This window comes from Mustela erminea, chromosome 2 (genome assembly GCF_009829155.1).
Source record: "Mustela erminea isolate mMusErm1 chromosome 2, mMusErm1.Pri, whole genome shotgun sequence".
Lineage (NCBI taxonomy): Eukaryota > Metazoa > Chordata > Mammalia > Carnivora > Mustelidae > Mustela > Mustela erminea.
This window is the reverse complement of record NC_045615.1, coordinates 165,429,769-165,449,933: the sequence shown is the minus strand read 5'-3', so window position 1 is coordinate 165,449,933 and position 20,165 is coordinate 165,429,769. Positions and strand designations below refer to the sequence as shown.

The 20,165-nt window shown below is 42.0% G+C and overlaps 1 protein-coding gene across 1 annotated transcript in view; it reads left to right on the top strand.

The window, feature by feature from the left end:
- The window catches only part of HPSE (heparanase), a 29,548-nt gene extending 9,448 nt beyond the window's left edge, over positions 1-20,100 (top strand). The window contains exons 3-12 of the mRNA XM_032334792.1: positions 82-207; positions 4,825-4,998; positions 6,960-7,128; positions 7,429-7,476; positions 8,178-8,271; positions 9,152-9,258; positions 10,356-10,470; positions 12,846-12,964; positions 13,572-13,718; positions 18,526-20,100. Of these exons, the coding sequence (XP_032190683.1) occupies positions 82-207; positions 4,825-4,998; positions 6,960-7,128; positions 7,429-7,476; positions 8,178-8,271; positions 9,152-9,258; positions 10,356-10,470; positions 12,846-12,964; positions 13,572-13,718; positions 18,526-18,685 (1,259 nt within the window). The 3' untranslated portion in view covers positions 18,686-20,100. The remainder of the gene's footprint in view (positions 1-81; positions 208-4,824; positions 4,999-6,959; positions 7,129-7,428; positions 7,477-8,177; positions 8,272-9,151; positions 9,259-10,355; positions 10,471-12,845; positions 12,965-13,571; positions 13,719-18,525) is intronic.
- The last annotated feature ends 65 nt before the right edge of the window (positions 20,101-20,165 follow it).

The window sequence follows — 20,165 nt, the reverse complement described above, 5'->3', positions numbered from 1 at the left end:
ATAGGTAATAAAATAAATGTATGGGATTGCAGCCTTACCCCTGTGAAAAGAGATTCTCTACACTGTTTCTCCCACTTGTAGATCCTTGCGAGTCTGGATCCATCCCGTCTGATGTAGAGGCGAAGCTGCAGATGGAGTGGCCCCTCCAGGAACGATTGCTGCTCAGAGAACAGTTTCAGGAAAAGTTCAAGAACAGCACTTACTCAAGTAAGAGATGACATCCCCGCCCCCAAAATACATGGGTAGCTTGAACTTGGGCTTGAACCACGTAAGCCCTGTAGCAGTTGTGTCAAGAGTTAATGGGAAATCTTGAACCCAAAACTTCTGATTTTTTTTGTTTCTTCCCCTGACTTTGCCTATTAGCCATGAAGTAAAATCTAGAAATCATACATTCACGAGCTGATAATGACCTTTACTGCTCTGAGCAACTAGGAAGCCAGGGGAAGACACGGATACATTCCACGTGTGAGAATAAAATACAAAAGTATGAAGAGCAAATAATGGGGTGCTTGACTACTTCAGTCAGTAGAGCCTGTGACTTTTGATCTCAGGGTTGGGGGTTCAAGCCCCTTGCTGAGTGTACAGATTACTTAAAAGTAAAAATAAATCTTGAGGGGAAAAAAGAGCAAGTTGTGAAAACCATTCACACATCGTCATCCATTCCATGTCTTCTCCCAAAGCAACCCCTGTTTCGAGTTGCTGTACCATTAGGCAGTGGAAGCCCGAGTCAAAGCGGACAGTGCTGGCCATCAAGCATCTCTCTCTTTTTCTTTCCACTGAGGCTTTGCAGACATAGACCTAGCTTGATGACCCACGAATTTATTTCCATTCACTGAAACAGTTATCGAGTCTTCAGAATGGGATAATGTTGTCATGTAGGGCTTTAAAACAACTGAAACAAGCGATCCTTATTTACCTATGAAAAATATTTCTATCTGCAAGTTGCTGTTTTAAACCCGACTAAGGAATGATGTTCCCCAGATCTCAGTTAAGGGAATAACCTGCTCAGATACCCTACAACTGTCTTTTAATTTTTGAAAAATAAATGATCTTGTAGCTAATTTGAGTCACTCGGCATCTCTAAGAGCACATTGTTGGAAGTAGATTATTTGTCTTTGTAAGGTTTTACTGTATACTATCTGGATTTCAGTGTATCCAGTGGGTTTTTTTTAAATATTTTTTATTTATAAAATACAGAAAAGATGTGACACCTAAGAAATCAGAAAATGGTTTACATGTTAATAGAGAATGCAGTCCTCTAAATTATTTATTGTAATTTAAAGGGGGAAAGGTGAGCAACTCTGACACTTTAATAACAGGATCTATGATTGAATGGAATTTTGCATAATGCGGGGCTGTCTCCATCCCATGAAGGGAATGACAAGAATACAAGAGACCCATAGCAGTAAGCCGTCACCTATAATAAATCATTACAATGCAGGTCTGCTAAGAGAGGACTGCCTGGTGTTAGGTAATCTATTGATTTCTACTTTATTTTGCATCATGTTAAATGTTATACCAGTTTATCAGTTTCCTACCTTACACAGTCTTCCTGGAATCAAGATGGTAGGTTTTCACATCTTACCCTGCCTCTGGGACTAGGACCTTCATAGTTCCTACACCAGAAGAAAATTCCTTTACTAACTATGTAAGTAGGTCATTATAACTGCAGCCATCCTGTTGGCTAAAGTATGAATTTATTTTTTTTTAATTATTTTATGTTAGTCACCATACAGTACATCATTATGACAAAAATACTTAACAAATATGGATAGTTTATTTATATTTGGAAACATTTGACTCCTGGTTTGAAGTTCTTCATCTAAAAATACATGTCTTAGAAACATAGATAGGATTTTACTGTAGACACCAACTCATTATAGGGAGAAGTATCTCAGAAGCCCGTAGGTGTTCCCACACATTGTTCTGCCCTGACGGCGGAGGTTGGTAACGCCTGAGGAGCTTGAGCTGGCATTGTCCAATGGAGGAGATTGCAGAGGTCTGTGGTGGCAAGGACAGTCACTGTCCTCAAATGTGTCTATCACGGCACTGACTAATTGCTTAGTCAGTGGCCCACACCCTTAAATCAGGTGTCCTAGAAGATATAGGTAAATTTTCTAATTATACGACCCATTGGATGATGGGTTTCTCTTAAGTAGAAGATGACAAAAACATTTGTCACGAGACTAACCTGTGTAAGCCTGTTTAGGTAGGAAAAGGAAGCAGTGTTACAGATGTAATTCTGGGTGTGACTGCAGGAAGAAACTTCCTTATTCAAATACTTAATGAGCTAATTCTTTGCTCTCCTTCTTCCCACCTCTCTTCCACATGACCTGCCTCCTCCGCCTCCATCACCCACTCCCCACTGAAAGTGGACACGTTTAAGTAAACAGACATGGCATAACCCCAAGGACAGAATCGGTGCCAGTTTTAGTGTGTCCTTTAGATTATCCTTGTCCCAGGATCTTTCCACTCTCTTGTACAATAAGGGTAATGATTGGGAATTGGAAAATCAGCTGTGAGTTTTCTTTTCTTTTTAATTTTATTTTTTATTTGTCAGAGAGAAGGAGAGAGAGAAACAAGCAGGGGGAGTGGCAGGCAGAGGGAGAGGGAGAAGCAGGGTCCCCACTGAGCAGGGAGCCCAGTGCGGGACTCGATCCCAGAACCCTGAGATCATGACCTGAACCAAAGGCAGATGCTTAACGGACTGAGCCACCCAGGTGCCCCTTAGCTGTGAGTTTTCATATTGTTCTTATTTTGAGGACAGAGTAGGCTGACTGGGTTTTTGTTTGTTTTTTTTTAAAGAGTAGATTCCAACTCAGTAATATTTAGCCTTATTCTAGATGTTACTATTCTGCTGTAGGAAGAATATAATAGTTTTTTAAGCCATATACATTCCAAGTGCGTTCGGAAAAATGAAATAGACAAAGAGTCAAGTATGAGTTGAATAAATACTCTGAAATGCAAGCATTCTAGGTTTTTTGAAAATGCCACAGAGGGACTAGGTAGTGATAGTCCCTAATATCTGTGAAGGTTTTTATGGTTCACAGTGAGTTTTGATCCATGTCATTTCAACCTCGGTTTTGTGAGTAGACACCTCCCGGTGCTAGTTCCAGGATCGTGGACCCGCGGTTGAGGTGGAGCAGACAGCCACCGTCACACAGTGACACAGTCACAGAGTGACACCGTCACACAGTGACACCGTCACTGTGTCTGTAAGTGGGGAGTGTGTCCTGGAGCTCAGGCCTTGGGATTCCTGGTCCGGGAGACTTCCTGCAGCACGGTTTTGCAGGATGGATGTCCAACCTGGAGCTGTGACAGGACAGTCGAGTCACCCTTTACAGCAGGCTCTAGTGACGATGCTGCCACCAAATATCTCGGTGGCCTCGGGCAAAGCACCTCCTTTCCTTGGGGGGTCAGTTTCCTCGAGGGAAAATGAGGGTGGCAGTTTGGGGAGAGCTCAGCAGTCCCAAGGCTCTGTGCCTTCCCAGCCATGGCTCAGGATCCAGTAGAAGGCTGGGCCACAGGACTGGAGAGCTTTTCCACCCTGCTGTCCGTAACTGCGTGATCACAGACAGGCTCTGCGGATGTGGGTGACAGAGCACACACCTAACACACCTCAAACGCCTCGCGAGGGATGTTCCTGCCCGCCAGCCTCCACTGGCAATATTACACCGAGGGTCGCTCTACAGCGCTTGCCCAGTAACTCACTTAGATTGTTTTAAACGAGGAGAGCTCAAGAGTGGCTCTCCAGTCAACAAATAACTCCAAATATACGTGAAAATTACAGGCTTATTGTGCGTATGATACCCAACCTGAAGATGATATTCAAACGGACATCGCTGCCACTCTCAAGAAGTGACTTCAGAGTAGCCAGTGGTTAGAAAAGCTGAGCTCAAAAGTTCCCAAACCTTTATGGCACTTAAGTGACTCCAATTTTTAAAAATTTTTTTAATTTTAAATTTATCTTACCTAGCCCCATGTAAATACCTAAGAGTTTCTGTTATTAAGTTGTCAGGTCCAAGAACCTACTAGTAATAGTTCTTGTGTCCAACAAAGCCGATGTTTCCCTTGTGCATCTAAAGGATCCAGTGGTGCCTGTGTGAATAAGCTGCTTGGTTGAGTTTGAATTTGAGAAAAACTAATTTTTTTACTGTAAGTATTTCTCAAATATTGCATAGACATAGAGTAAAAATTATTCCTCGTTTATCTGAAGCCCAAACTTAACTGTTGTCTGTATTTTCATTTGCTAAATCTGACAGCTGTGTGCTAAATTTCGTGAGGCTTGCCAGGATGTCTTGGCACGTTGTTTAGAATCCACAGATCTGTTGCCCTCGGCCAATTTTTTAATGTCAAATTTTACTTATTTAAGATTAATAAACCTAATACCTGAATTTTCCAAAAAAATGTTTTAAATACAGTTAAACTTACCAAAATATTTTGTGACTGAGTTTGTGAGCAGAGATGTTTCAGTTATGAACAGTGTGGCTTATGTTGACTAATGACTGACTGTCTGGCCTGGGCTTGAGTTCCCCTGAGGTCATTTGAACAAAACCTGAGGGCCAGACCGAAGTTTCTGATACTTTACGTGGTTCAGCATAGAAAGTTGAATCAACATCTGAAGTAAATGAAGTCCTATTGATTTTTAACTATTTAATTTGCCTGTCCAAATTTGCCTCATATTTATAATTATAGTCATCACTCATTAGGACTGTAATTCCTTCAGTTTAACAACCAAAATAGTAATTCGCTGGAGAACAAATCTAGAGGCCTTCAATATTGTAGTGCTGACCCAGCCATTAAATTGCAGTATTTTTCTTCTAGAAAGCTCCGTGGATATGCTGTATTCTTTTGCAAACTGCTCAGGACTGGACTTGATCTTTGGGCTAAACGCTTTACTACGAACAGCGGATTTGCAGTGGAACAGTTCTAACGCTCAGTTGCTCCTGGACTATTGCTCTTCCAAGAATTATAACATTTCTTGGGAACTAGGCAATGGTGAGTGCCCCCAGGGACATTTTATTAGCAAGGAGATTCCCCTTTGGCTTAGTTGTTCCTATTTATGACATTCTATTTAACATTATAAATATACTCTTGGCTTGACACACTTGTAGCCATGCTCAACAATGCAATTTTTGGAATTGCTTATGGCAGAACAGTCCTTTGGGTGTCCCAGAACCTGTTGTGAATCCTACTTTATGTCACGCTTGAGCTGAAGAGAACTGGTTGGACGCAGACACTCCCCCAGCTCCCGGGCTCACTTGAGTTTCAGGATCACTTAGCCCTGTGACGGTTGGCAGGCTACACTCAGCAGCACTTACCTCTCCATTTCTTTCTCTGTTTCTCATGTGTCAGTTAAATCTCAGCAACTCCCTCCCAACCACCACGCTGTGCTCAAGCTACAAGTTCCTAGTATAGAATGGGTCAAGCTCCCGATGGTTCCCTTCTCCACTTTTTGCGAAGAACTTTTCAATTCTAACTGAAGTACTAGTGATTAGCCGCATTCATTTAAACATGAGCCAATGGAACTGAAACTAAAATGGGAAATGAGATGCAGTAATACAGTGGGGACATACTACATTCTAGGCACTGTTCTGCACATTTGATAAGTATTATTTTCTCTTTATAACCACCCTGGGGCAGATACAATGAGGACTTTCATTTTACAGATGACAGAAGAGACACAGGTTAATTTTTGGTTAGCTACTTAAGTTTAGATTAGTTATTTAGCTATTAGTTAGCTATTTAAGCTGTGTGATGCTGGTCTAGCAACTGGAGGACTTGGGATTTGAACCCAGAAAGTCTGGCTCCAGAGCAAGGTCCCTGCTTTCTTGGGAGTTCCGTTCTAGAGGAAGGGAGCCAGACCGACAAGACAGCAAACAAACAAGGTACATGTCTGTAGTGCCAGGGACTATAGTGATGTCTAAGGGCAGATCTGGGGATGAGGTTGCTGCGGGGAAGGGAACCGGCGAGGGAAGCACAGAACACAACATGGGGCAGAGGGGACTGTACCTTAGCGAGATGCTGAGTGACTTCGGAGAACACAGCCACATGAGTGACGGGTCACCTGAACCTGTCCGTACCCATCTCTGTCCCTCGGTCCCTCCTTCCTGCTATGCCCAGCCCCCACTCCTTCTGCTCTTCGGAGGAAGGGACAAGATCCGTGCCGTCATGTTTCCCTCTTCCTAGTGCCCCCTTTGCAAGGACAAGGTCTGCTTTCCAGAGAGAAAGAGGAGGGACCAAGGGAGAGCCTGTACGAGGTGTTTGGGGAAGCAGACTGAACACTTCTGTGCCTCCTCCCATGTCTTCAGCTTGGCTGCTTCCCAGCTCACCTGCACAGACAATCTGTGAATGAACAGTCTCAATAAGGCTTTTAATGGCATTGTAGAAATCAGTTTTTCAACGCCTTCCCTCCTACCCAAACTTTTTCTCCTTTTTAAGGAAATCACTTTATTAAATACTGGATGTAGACTATTCCCCGAGTATCCATTAGTTTAATAGTAAGTTTAATAATAAATTCAATAATAATAAGTTAATAATAAGTTAATACTCCCTCACACTTTAGTAGTGTCAATTGCATTTGTGTTTAACTGAAATATCTTTTTGATAATGCAGGGTTTTCCTTTTCTTGCCTTTGAATTCTTTTTTTTTTCCAAGATTTTATTTATTTATTTATTTGACAGTGAGAGAGGCAACACAAGTAGGGGGAGTGGGAGAGGGAGAAGCAGGCTTCCCACTGAGCAGGGAGCCTGATTCAGGGCTTGATCCCAGGACCCCGGGATCATGCCCTGAGCTGAAGGCAGAGGCTCAAGGACTGAGCCACCCAGGAGCCCCTTGCCTTTGAATTCTAAGTTTTTGTAACTGGGAAATGTTTTTGTGCTTTTATATGCCATTTTAAGTTTGTTTTTAAATACAAAATTCTTAGGTACGTGACTACCTTGAGAACTGCTGTCTTTCAGAACCTAACAGTTTCCGCAAGAAGGCTGGTATTTTCATCGATGGATTGCAGTTAGGAGAAGATTTTGTCAAGTTGCATAAACTTCTAGAAAAAACCACTTTCAAAACTTCAAATCTCTATGGTCCTGATGTTGGCCAGCCCCGCGGAAAGACTGTCAAGATACTGAGGAGGTAGGAACCAGAGGAAGCAGAACTACTCTTTGTAAAAACAGTATTTCTCTCTGGTGGAGAATTCTCAATAGCCCACCTCTTATTAAACCATTTGCACCGAAGCAGATGTTTTCCCAAAAGAGGAGACATTGACGGGCTCCAAATACCAAGGATCTGAGGGCCAGTGGAACCTTCAATACAATTTGTATCAGAGTTAGGAAGTTTGTGTTTGCCTGAGGCTAAAGCAGTAACCATATCTAGGAAATAAAACCCTGTGCATATGAAGATTAAGTAAAGGTCATAATAGACTTTTTCTTCTAGTTTCCTGAAGGCTGGGGGAGAAGTGATTGATTCGGTCACATGGCACCAGTAAGTACATCTCCTGCTCTTAGTGCTATGAAGCTAGTGCTAGCTTTCCTTACTGCTTAGCTTCCATTTAACTGCTGACTGACATAGTTCAAGTAAGAAACAATCTCTCAAGCAACACTGTACTGGTCTTTTAATATTAGTAAAACAAAAATTTAAACTTTATTTTAAATAATGTGGTAGTCTCTATAAGATCAAGGCACACTATCATTGAAATCATGAAGCAGATAAGTAGCTAAAATCAGTGCGCTTGCCAAAGGACAGGGAGCCTACAAGCACCTTCCCTTCCAGTCTTTTCAAGAGGAGTAACTGAGGGGCGCCGGCGTGGGGGGTGGGGGGCTCAGTCCGCTAAGCCTCTGCCTTCGGCTCAGGTCAGGATCCCGGGGTCCTGGGATCCAGCCCACTTCTGGATCTCTGCTCAGCGGGGAGCCTGCTTCTCCCTCTACCTGCTTCTCCCCTTGCTTGCACTCTCTCTTTCCCCCCTCTCTCTGTCAAATAGATAAATATAATCTTTTAAAAAACGGAAAGAATACTGGATCCTCTTCCATCTTGGTCTCTTCTTGCTGGAACTGCTGCCTTTTAAAGATACTCGTGCGTGTACCAGCGGGGTGGGGAGAGGTCGGAGGGAGAGCCAGATAGCCGGTTAACTTAAGAGCAGGAAGCAGGTTTGCTATTTTGTTCTGAATATTTTCTGAATGACTTAGCTACTACTTGAATGGACGAATTGCTACCAAAGAAGATTTCCTAAACCCTGATGTGCTGGACACTTTTACTTCATCTGTGCAAAAAGTTTTCCAGGTAACAGTCTTTTTTTTTTTTTTCCTAAAGGAGGGAGATCCATTATCTCTAGGGGATATGGCCTAAGACCCTCAGCTGATGCCAGGAACCACAGATAATATCAAACCCTATAAATACTTTTTCCTACAGGTACCTTCCTATGATAAACTTTGATTTATAAATCAGGCACAGTAAGAGATTAACAACAATAGTAATAGAACAGAACAGTTTTAACACTGCACTACACTGGAAGTTACGTGAATACGGTCTCTCTCCAAACACCTTATTGCACTCACTCACTCTTCTTGGGACCTGAGAGAGGAGACGATGCCTCCGACATGCGAGGAAGTGAGACGCGTGACAGTCGTATTGTCTGCCATGCCCTCAGACATGAAGTGTCTTCAGCTACTAGTGACCTCCTGGTGACAGGACAGAAGGAGGGCCATCTGCCTCCAGACCACAGCTGACCACAGGTGACATATACTGCCGAAGGCCAAACCATAGATGAGGAGGGACGTCCATGAAGCCAGTTTTTATTCCGTGGTCTCGCCGATTCTCGTTCCGTCCGTAGACACGGTTCCATGTTTTCCTTGACTCACTCACCTTCAGTCCCCTGAGCATCAGGCCTCACCCATGTGTACTGATTAAAAATTAAAAACACTTCCAATAGCCCCTTGGTAGAATTAACTCTCCAAGGCCATAGGAAGGGGATGATTTAAACTCCTTCCACACTGAGTATTCTAACGAAAGTAAACTGCCCGAGACCTGAATGGCCACGAACATGTTCTGTCACCGTAGTGGACAAATAGGTCTGGGAATACAAGGTTTTGAGCGTCATTAGTCTGCAGCCCCACAGCTGGTCAGTTGTTCGCAAATACAATGGGAACTCTCCTGTCCGCAGGTTGTTGAGGAGACCCGACCCCACAAGAAGGTTTGGTTAGGAGAAACGAGCTCTGCGTACGGCGGGGGAGCGCCCTTGCTGTCCAACACCTTTGTGGCCGGCTTCATGTGAGTGCCTCGGTACCACCGCGGGACAGGCTGCGACGTCTTCCCAGCCCTTTATCAAACAGCTTCTGCTGAAGCAGCTCATCACCAAAAAACTGATCAAAGATGGTTTTTATGGCTGAGACCCATAACTCATGCCAGATTTTGCAAGAACGTGTTTACGCATGTTTGTTGGACATCTCGAACGGGGGTCCCAAATTAATCACTGAATGAATGAGTTGCTTTAGAAGTGCTGTTCCTTAATTATGGCCCATAAATATGCCAAGGGTTCCATCCTCCGAGAGAGACCGTCAGAGCGCCTCTCGAGGTTTGAGTCTGAGAGGGATCCTTAGTGTACCTGTAGCTCTCTTCATAGATTCGCAAGGCGCTTAGAGTCGAAGTGTGAGGTCACCGCAGGGGAGCCTCCAGTGAGTCTGAAGACTAAACTAAATCACCCTCGTCATCCAGCCACCACAGACTTGATGCCTTTAAACAACTGGTTTACTTACATTCCAGAACTCGATCAACCGTCTTAATCAATAGTTCTATATCCCCACACAGAGATTTTTTTCTTGTCCCCCTCCTAACCTCATTCTTGTGAATCCAGAATAAAGAACAAGTCCTTTTTTCTCATGGGGCCATGAGGTGGAGAGTTAAGAATCAAGATGTTTGTCTTGCCGTTAGCTGAAGACGGAGGGCGTGCAAGGAGATAGTCATGAAGTCTAGGTGTGATTCTACTGGCTTTACGTTTTACTCCTGGTGACTACAAGCCGCCTTTTCTTCCTCAACATTTTCTTCCTCGCGTGGGCCTTGGCGTGGGGAGAGACTGCCTGTAGGGTGAGAATTTGTCCACTCTGCTTTGCAGATGTTTTCTTACCCTGAAAGAAACTCCTGTGGCATATTAATAGTATTCGAGGGTTTGCTATCATGCTCGGGTGTGGGAACATGCGGGGGAAGGGCAGTCTGCATTTCATTGGAATGGCTTGTTTATAATCATGAGCACTGTTGTGACTTCCTGTCAATTCCTCCCACATAGATGAGTCTATCAGAATAGCCTGTAATTAGAGCTGGGATTTTCTGGTTTCCAAACCTGAAGCGAGCTGGGCCGCACTCTGTTCCAGGTGGCTGGATAAGCTGGGCCTGTCGGCCAGGACGGGCATAGAGGTGGTAATGAGGCAAGTGCTCTTCGGGGCCGGAAACTACCACTTAGTGGAGGAAAACTTCGAACCTCTCCCTGTAAGTGACCGTCGTCTCCTCCTTGCCGCGATAGCCCGGAGTACACTGAGCACACTCGGTACCAGCCCCCAGGAACAGTCAGTCCTCTGGGTAGTTCAGCAGGTGGCCAATCCGCAAAATGACGAATTGGAGGAAACCTTAGTGACCATCGGTTTTCATACTTGTGTGTCCCAAAAGAAGAAACTGAGAGGCAGAATAATGTTTTTACTGTGGGCCACCTGGGATGTAGTATGGGATTTTAAAATTCGATTTAGTTTTATTTTATTAAAGACTTCATTTATTTATTTATTTGAGAGGGCGCGGGCATGGAATGGGGAGGAGCAGAGGGCGAGGGAGAATCTTGGGCAGACTCCACACTGAGCGAGGAGCCGAGGCGGGCTCCGTCTCACGACCCTGAGATCATGACCTGGGCTGAAATCAGTCAGATGCCCACCTGAATGAGACCCCCAGGCCCTCTACAGGTCTTTTCGTGTTTGATTTGCATAGTCATCCTGGAAGCTGGCAAGGCAGTGTCTTAGATCCATTTTTCAGATGAGGGAGTTCAAACTGAGACAAGGTTGGGTAATTAGGGGAGGTCACACAACTGTCCCAAGTTACTCTAGAATCCCAGGCAAATCCCAGCTCTGAGGCCCAAATGCTTCCCACTCTAACAGTCACCAAACCACAGTGAAGTTCGATCTCCTTTGTAAATGCTTAATTCATTCTACTCCTCTCCAGTGAACGAAAAATTTGAACGTAAGCAGAGAAACAAAATGTGATTGCCCTGTTGAGTCTACATTTCCTCAGCTGAAGAAGGAAGATTTGGGGTATAAACGGAGTAGCGTTCTTTAAAAAAAAAAAGACACAATTTTTATTATGGAAAGTTTCAAAGTAGAGAGAAAAGCATATAAATCCCCACTTGTGTTCAACCTCTAGTCCCCCCCACTCCTCACCTCCGAGCCACTGCATTACTTTCAAGCTAATCGAAGCCGTATCACCGTATCCGTCAATAAGTCAGTGTGTATCTCCTTTCCACAAACGTAAGGTATTATCCTACTGTACAGTACTCACACTCAACTCTCAGTATCACGGAATGGTTAGTGAGTGGGCGTTGCACATTTTTCTTATCGTCTCAAATGTTTTTAGTGGTCAGCTCGTTCACATCAGGACACAAACAAGGTCCATGTGTTGCTTTGGCTGAAACAGTTCTTAAGTCTGTTGGTTTGCAAGTTTCCCCCCCATCCCTTTTTTGGTCCTGTGGAATTTGCTAATTAAAGAAAGGTAATTTTTTCTATAGTGTTTCCCATGTTCTGGATTTTGCTAAAGTCATTCTCATGCTATCCTTTAGCAAGTTCCTCTGTTTCTTGTAAACTGGCAGTTAGACCTAGAAGCTTGAGCTCATTCAGATTTTTGGTTTTTGTTTTGGTTTGCAATAATTCTTCCCAGGAGATAACACATGCTTCCCACAAGAGGCGCGCAATGTCTGGTTGTCCCTCTCTCGCTCTTCCTCTCTCACTCTCTCTGTTTTGTTTTGATCTTGATAGCCAGTAATGACCATTGCCTCATCCATTACTTTACTCAGGAAGGGGGCTATAAGGTTCTAAAGTTATCTTAAAGCTGCCTAGCTGACTCAGTTGGTGGAGCGAGTGACTCTCGATCTCACGTTATGGGTTTGAGCCCCATGTTGGGTGTAGAGATTACTTAAAATTCTTTAAAAATCTTAAAAAACAGAAATTATTTTAATCTCTTAAATAAACTGGTAGATACCTTAAATAAACTGGTAGATGTTTTATGGTAAAGACTTACCTTAGTGTGTGTGTGTGTGTGTGTGTGTATACACGTGTATCTAAAAGTTCTGCTTTGAGCTTTGCTTTGAATTCTTGGATGATAGACAATAAAGAATATTTAAACTCCTTCAGCAATGAATTACATTCTTGAGGTATAGACCCTAGTGGTCATGGCCCTCTGAATTGTGCAGATATAGTCCTCCAATGATAAAAAGTAGCAAACAAGAAACTGCCTTCAGGTTCATGGTGGGAACATGGATCAAAAAGATATAGTCATTTAAATACTCTAGGATAATCTTTGTAGGATTAACTATTTGCTCATGCTATTTTTGTTAAATAAAGAAATTTAAGTAAAGATCTATTTTGGAGGATGTCTGGGTGGCTCAGTCGGTTGGGGTAAACATCTGCCTTTGGCTCAGGATCACAGGGACCTGGGATTAAGTCCCACATTGGGCTCCTTGCTCAGTGGGGAGCCTGCTTCTCCCCGTGACACTCCCCCTTCTTGTGCACGTGCTCGCTCTCTCTCTCTCTCTGACAAATAAATAAATAAATAAAATCTTTTTAAAAAAATCTATTTTTATTCCTTCTCTACCCAACCACCACGACTAGGATTATTGGCTATCTCTTCTGTTCAAGAAATTGGTGGGCACCAACGTGTTTATGGCAAGTGTGAAAGGTCCAGACAGAAGTAAACTTCGAGTATACCTTCATTGCACTAATGTCAACCAGTAAGTATGTTACACACCCTTTACCAGTTAACGATTCTTTCAGTAATATGCTCTTCCTGATAGGATGATACTAAAATAATAATTCTAGTCAAAATAAAGCCACCCATGATTTCTGGTGAGTGGGAACTCTTGAAATACTGAGGACCCACTAGGAAGTAAGAGAATGGTTTGGATGGAAATTCTGAAAAGTGTCCATAGATTTAATTTTCTTACTTGTTTTAGTTTTATCATAAGGTTAGGAAAAGCTCCTGTTTACTGGCTTATAATTTGAATTCCTAGGAATCCACAAAATTTGTTGTTTATTATTTAACCTCTCTAGGTTTGAGTAGGGTTGGGCTGACTAGCTTCCTAGCAACTCAGCGTGACAAAGCAGCAAAGACCTCAGAATGTTCTCACCCAGAAAATGGTAGCATGAGGGGCAGCAGTTTCAATCGTGTGTTCAAATAGGCCCACATTAGCTGTCTACCCTAATCATGAAAGGAAGGATAAAAAGGCCCAGCATCATTACAGAGACTAATACTTAGTATCCATGATTATGTTTGTAACTGAGTTCATAATTGCTTAAGTTAGATAAATATTTTTAGGGAGTTAATCTATTTGCTTTTAGCCCAAGGTATAAAGAAGGAGATCTAACTCTGTACGCCTTAAACCTCCATAACGTCACCAAACGCTTGCAGCTTCCCCGTCATCTATTCAACAAACCAGTGGACAAATACCTCATGAGACCTTTAGGCCCTGATGGATTGCTTTCCAAGTGAGTAGTTTTCCTTTTTCATTTCAAACTTTTCACCAAACGGACTGGTATTTATCAGAATAGAGGGTGTTGCAAGGGAGGGGAAAAAGTCAACTATTTCAAGTTCTAACAATTCCTAATATTCAGGAAGTTTATCTATGAATACTTACCAGTACACATATTACTCACCTAGAGTCCAAGCAGAAGGGTATGAACACGACTTGCAGTTATCTTGGGGAGCAGTGTGCATTTCGGAACGATTTGACAGGTCAAGATGCCCTCAAGGCATTTAGATTATCTCCTCTACAAAAACTTATAATTCTTGGTAACGCAGTCACTAAAGCAAAACATACCTATGTTTTAATTGCTACTAAGGGTGTGGGGTCAGTATACATATTACACCACGGGAGCTGAGTGTGACTCTCTCACAGTGTGACGGTAGTGTTTTTATCCGGTTAGAGAAAGAAAGAAAAAAATGCCCAGAAATGTAGCTTTTCGGTGGATTATTTGAAGTCAGTTGTAGCACATTTTGTTTTTTTGTTGTTTTTTTTTTTTTTAAGAGAAGCAGGCTCCCTGCTGAGCAGAGAGCCCGATGTGGGGCTCGATCCCAGGACCCCGAGATCATGACCTGAGCCAAAGGCAGCGGCTTAACCCACTGAGCCACCGAAGCGCCCCACATTTTGGTTTTTAAAAGCCAGTCATTGGATATGTCTTATAAAAGACCATTTTCAACAGACACGGGGCTTCAACTCAGGACCCCAGAACCTGACCCGAGCCTAAACCAAGAGTCAGATGTTTAACTGACAGCCAGCCACTCAGATGCCCCTAGAATATCTGTTTTTATTTTTATTTATTTTTAAAAGATTTTATTTATTTGTCCGAAAGAGAGAAAGAGATGTTTTATAAAATACCATGGTTTACTTATCCATTTTCCTGCCATTTAAACCTTTTTTTCCCCCTAATGTAAATAATGCATATTTGGTTAACACATTTTTTTTTTTCTGTTTGGGTTCTGACTTTTTAAATTGGGTACTTTTGCATCTGATGCTGACAAGGGAAAAGCTTTTCTGAAGTCACAGACTAATAGTTGTAGAGTTGGAAGAGTGTTAGGTATTTTAGTCCAACCTTAGATGGGGTGTTCAGGCCACTCAGCTCTGCTTGATTCTTGGATCCGGCTGGATCCACTCTCCCAGCAGCCATCCTCTCTGGCAAGGGGAACGTCTCTCTCTCTGCCTTTCGTCTGCCATTTTTAGTTCTGTCCTTGAGAGCAGAGGTCAGAAACTATGCCTCGTGCCTGTGCACAAGTGGGTTTAGAGGGCTTTTTTCCCTTTTTTCAGATAAGGGAGGTTGGCATGCACTAATTTTTATCTTTACTAAGTTGTAACTATTTAAAAATTGCTAACGAAGAAAGTGTCTGGATTTCTAGCTTTTCTTTAAAAACAGATATTCTAGGGACACCTGGTGGCTCAGTTGGTTAAGCGGCTGCCTTTGGCTCAGGTCATGATTCCAGCATCCTGGGATCGAGTCCCATATCAGGCTCCTTGCTCGGTGGGGAGCCTGCTTCTCTCTCTGTCTCTGCCTGCCACTCTACCTCCCTGTGCTCGCTCTCTCGTTCTCTCTCTCGGACAAATAAATAAAATCTTTTAAAAATAAATAAATAAAAATAAAAACAGATATTCTAGGGGCACCTGAGTGGCTGGCTGTCAGTTAAGCATCTGACTCTTGGTTTAGGCTCGGGTCAGGTTCTGGGGTCCTGAGTTGAAGCCCCGTGTCAGGCTCCACAGTCAGCAGGGCATCTGCTTGGGATTCTCTCTCTCCCTCTCCCTTTGTCTGTCCCCTCCAAATAAATATGCAAATCATTAAAAAAAAGTTTTAAACAGATATTTTAGGAACTCTGGGCTTGTTTTCCCAAATAGATGGAGTTAAATTGTGGTTGTTTAGTTTAGACAGGTTCTCCTTAGTCCCGCCATGACCCTGTTATCTCTGTGACCTTGTCCTACTGCACTTGCACATATAAATTCCTTGGCTCTTGTGGGCACTTGAGTTTGCGGCCCTTAATGTGAATAATGCCAAATTCCTAATTTTCTCCAGAACAGCTCCAGTGTCTGCAGGACAATTAGATTGTTCTTTCCAGGCTTAATGCGCCCAAATTCTTCAATGACTCTTCTCTTTGCTGTATTTATCAGAGCCCATTGCATTCTGATCACACATTTCATGCTTAGTAATGGAAAATTGGTGAAATTGTGAATGTTTTATTACCCTAAGTTATCTTTGATGAGGATACATCACTTATACTTTTCTCTCTTTTAAAGTGTTGTAAAAAAAAAAAATAAAATAGGGGCACCTGGGAGGCTCAGTGGGTTGGGCCTCTGCCTTCGGCTTGGGTTGTGGTCTCAGGGTCCTGGGATCGAGTCCCATGTCGGGCTCTCTGCTCAGCGGGGGGCCTGCTTCTCCCTCTTTCTCTGCCTGCCTCTCTGCCTACTTGTGGTCTCTCTCTCTCTGTTAAATTTTTAAAAAATCAATTAAAATAAAATAAAATGTTGCATAAGTAACCCAGATTAGTTTGCTGAGTGTTCACCTGCACACTTACTCATTCTAATGACCTCAGAGGGTTAAACAATGATCACCTTTTTTAAAAATTGTGTTTAGTTGAACAACTTGTATAGTGTCTACAAAAGGTCCTGTGTAGTAAGTATTTAGTAAATATTTGAGGGAATATATCTTAAACATAAAAGCAGTATTTTATATTTATCTCAGATAAATTTTGCCCAGAAAAATTTTGCTAATTCCTTTCAGCTCTGTTTCATCTGAAACTTGGCAAACATGTCTACTATTTCTTGTCACCATGTTACAAACTTCAAAATATGAAACAAGATACTACCCTTGAGAAAATCCTACCCTGATTTACCCAGCCCAACACAGAAATGATCCACATCTTTAAGCTTATTCTCAGTGTATTGATACTACCTTTAGCTACTTTTACTGTTGATTAAACGTGTTGCCAGATGGTCTTGTGTATTATCTTGCCTGTATTTCATCATGAACTAAAAAAAAAAAAAAAAAAAATGAACTCTGAACCCTAAACACTGTTGATGGACAATGATGAGATTACCTTTAAGCTCTGTGGCCTGTCCTAAATCATTCTTGCAACTTCCCCCCCCTGCAACTTTTTTATGTACCCTCGAAAATAGGTCTCAAAATGCATGCAGAACAGCTCTACTGGCATTTAGACGTATTTTCAAGGCCTATTTTTGTTTGTGGTTTCCTGATGATGGTCATGGTCTTTCTTCCCCCATCCCTTCTAAAAATGGGGGTGATGTAGGCACTAAAACAACTCATGCATGTGTGCACCGAGTGTAAATGCAGGGCGGGCTTCATGGGCCCTGGCACAATCATGGTTATCCTCTTCCATCTGCAAGCACAGAGCTCAGAGCTGGGCAACTAACCAAGGTTAAATGGAAACCAGTTTTTCTGCTGACTGATACTTAGGGAAGATTGAGTTTGAGAGATTTTTAAAGATGAAAATTAAAATAATTCTAAATTGGAAACAACCAAATGTCTAACACTAGACAATTACTATCCTAATATGCTCACACGACGGGATCCCGTACAGCCAGCTGTTAAAGTGATGCAATGGGGGTATGTGAGCAACTGTTAGGAAGTGCTCAGGGAAAAAGAATCAAGTTTTAAGAGACCATGTACTGTATGCCTGTTCTTGTTTAAATGAAAATATGAGTATATATACACAAAAAAGATGAAGAGAGATGAAGGAATATGTATCAAAATATTAAAAATGGTCAGGATAAATCAGCAGGTTACTTTTGTTATATTTATTTGTCAGAATAATGATGACAGATAATATTTTTGCAGTACTCGCTATATGCAAGGCACTCCTGTAAGTGATCTACGTGTATACATGTATTATGCATATGACATACCTGTAAGTCTGACATTAACCAATTTTCAACAATAAAATTTTTTCATTATGTAAAAAGCACTTGAGAAAAAGATCATAGAGATGTAAGCATCATTTAGAACTATGGGATTAACTATAGTGGAACTAAAAGCAGACTAACAGTTTTCTTTATAAGCCCATATTTGTATTGGATTTATTTCTGTGAGCTTGTATTAATTTGATTTAAATAATAATATGCACAAAAATAACACTGGTCCTTAAAATATTTTTCACATTTTGGGGGCTCAGTTTTGAATTTGAATTCAAAGAAAACATAACATTTTTGGGTATCTGTGGTTTAGTGAAACAGAATTATTTTTGTTTCACTCCAGCAATATACATTCTTCCAAAATATCTTAACAACATAAGCTATGCAAATGAATGCATATCACCCTGGGGACTGGGGAGTTAGAGGGTTTATGGACACAGTTATGAAGAGGAAATTTCATTGCCATCTTTAATGTTAAATTTGTGAAATTTACTTCAGTTCGGAATCTCTATTTGCCTTTTACAGGAACTTTTCCCGTTATTTACCGTAAGATGAAACTGCCACAAATCAAGAAGTTACATCATGTTTATTTTTTTCGTACCTCTGTCATAGTGCCTCCTGTGTGTGCCATTTTCTGTAATGGGCCAGCCAGTCAGTATTTCAGGATTTGCAGGCCATATGGTCTCTGTCACAATGACTCAGCTCTCCCGGTGTAGCTCAGAGATCATCTGGGTCAAATATTTACCTGATATAGCAGTAAAGCACAAGTTCTATAATATAAGCTGTCACACATTTTTTTGGTCTTAAAAAGACATCAGGACTTTTGTAGAGAAGGTGGAGCTCCCACAATCGGCCTAACGTGGGTGTGTCTCTCCTCTTTGCAGATCCGTCCAGCTCAACGGCCGAACTCTGAGGATGGTGGATGGTCACACCCTCCCGGCTCTGACAGAAAAAGCTCTCCGTCCAGGAAGTTCACTGGGCTTGCCAGCTTTCTCTTATGGATTTTTTGTGATAAGAAATGCCAAAGTTACTGCTTGCCTCTGAAAATGAAAGGCATACACTAGCCCCGAGACAGAACTTTTCGAGTGTATTTATTGGTGAGAGGAAAGCAGAACACAAGCTACAGGAAGGCAAGGAGGTGCCTGACAAAGGCTGGTGGGAGCTCCACGGACCCTGGGACACTCTCTGTGCATGGCCCTTTGTTCCCTGTAGACCACTGCTAATGACACCCTGTGCCAAACACTAGCTTAGTGCTTTGCATGTTCTATTTTTATTTAAGGTTACTAAAAAGGTATGTGGACGCTCCCCAGCCAGAAGGCAAGTAAGTGAGGGCTATATGATTAATTTTAAGAAAGTGCTTAGTTGTTTTTATCTTTAAAAACAGTTATTAAAAGATTGCAGAATTCCTTATTCTGTACTCTATCTCTATGGGAAGAGTTTACTGCTACAATCTTCAAATTGTCCATAAATGAGAGACAGTCTCTTTCACCTAAACATTCTACTAAAATCCTACTACCTAAAATTCAGCTGCTGCTTCTCTTCTCTCTGTTCTTTGTCGACAATACTGTGAGACACAACAGACAGAAGTGATAGTACAAAAAAAAAACTAACGACAATTCAGAGGGACTGGATTATGTTAAACATCAAGTGAAATTTTACAATGACTGTAAATGAAATTGATTTGCCAGGAAGAGAAAATGTAATTCAATACATTATAGCCGCCTGGTAATGTTTACTTTTAATCTACTTTTAGTTCTTGTTTTAGTTGGGAAACTTTTGGCTGCAAGTAGCAGAAAACTATCATGCAAATGGCTTAAACCATCAGGACTTTTATAAACCTACATAACAAGAAGTTCAAGTAGCAAGGGCTCAGGATGTCACCAAGGAACCAGGTCCCTTGCATCTCTCTGCTCTGCCACATTTAGTGTTGGCTTCAGCCGAAGCTGGTGGCATGATGGCTGGAGTTATTCCATGGATCCATTCAGACCTGGCGGCAGCGAGAGATGAGCAACTTTTCTGCCTCTCCTTCATAGACTTGAAGAACCCCTTCCTGAGTTCTCTCAGCAAACCTCCCCTCACGTCTCCTCTTGTCTTATTGGTCAGGAATGGGTCACACGGCCATCCTCCTGTCACTGCCAACATCATTGAGAGCTTTGTAATTGCCTCCTCATAATCTTTTGGAATGAGAGGCTTCTGGGAATTCTATGGCACTGACCACTATAGTTTTGTGCTTTTAATCAGTGACAGAAGGAATTATTTTCACCTGTGTCTTAATTTTTTAGAAATATAATTCTCTTTATATTTATGCCTGCTAGGAATATTGTCCCAATCAAATTTAAGTACATTTCTAAGGAGCTAAAGACAGAACCTGGAGTTTGGATGTTTCAATACCCCTAAATTTTATATATAAGCAGTTTTTAAATTTTCACATTTAAAATAAAGTAATTTTATAACTTCAATATTGTATGATTATTCTTTTAATAAAACTTAAGCCTGAAAAAAAAACCCTTAAGCGTACAGATCC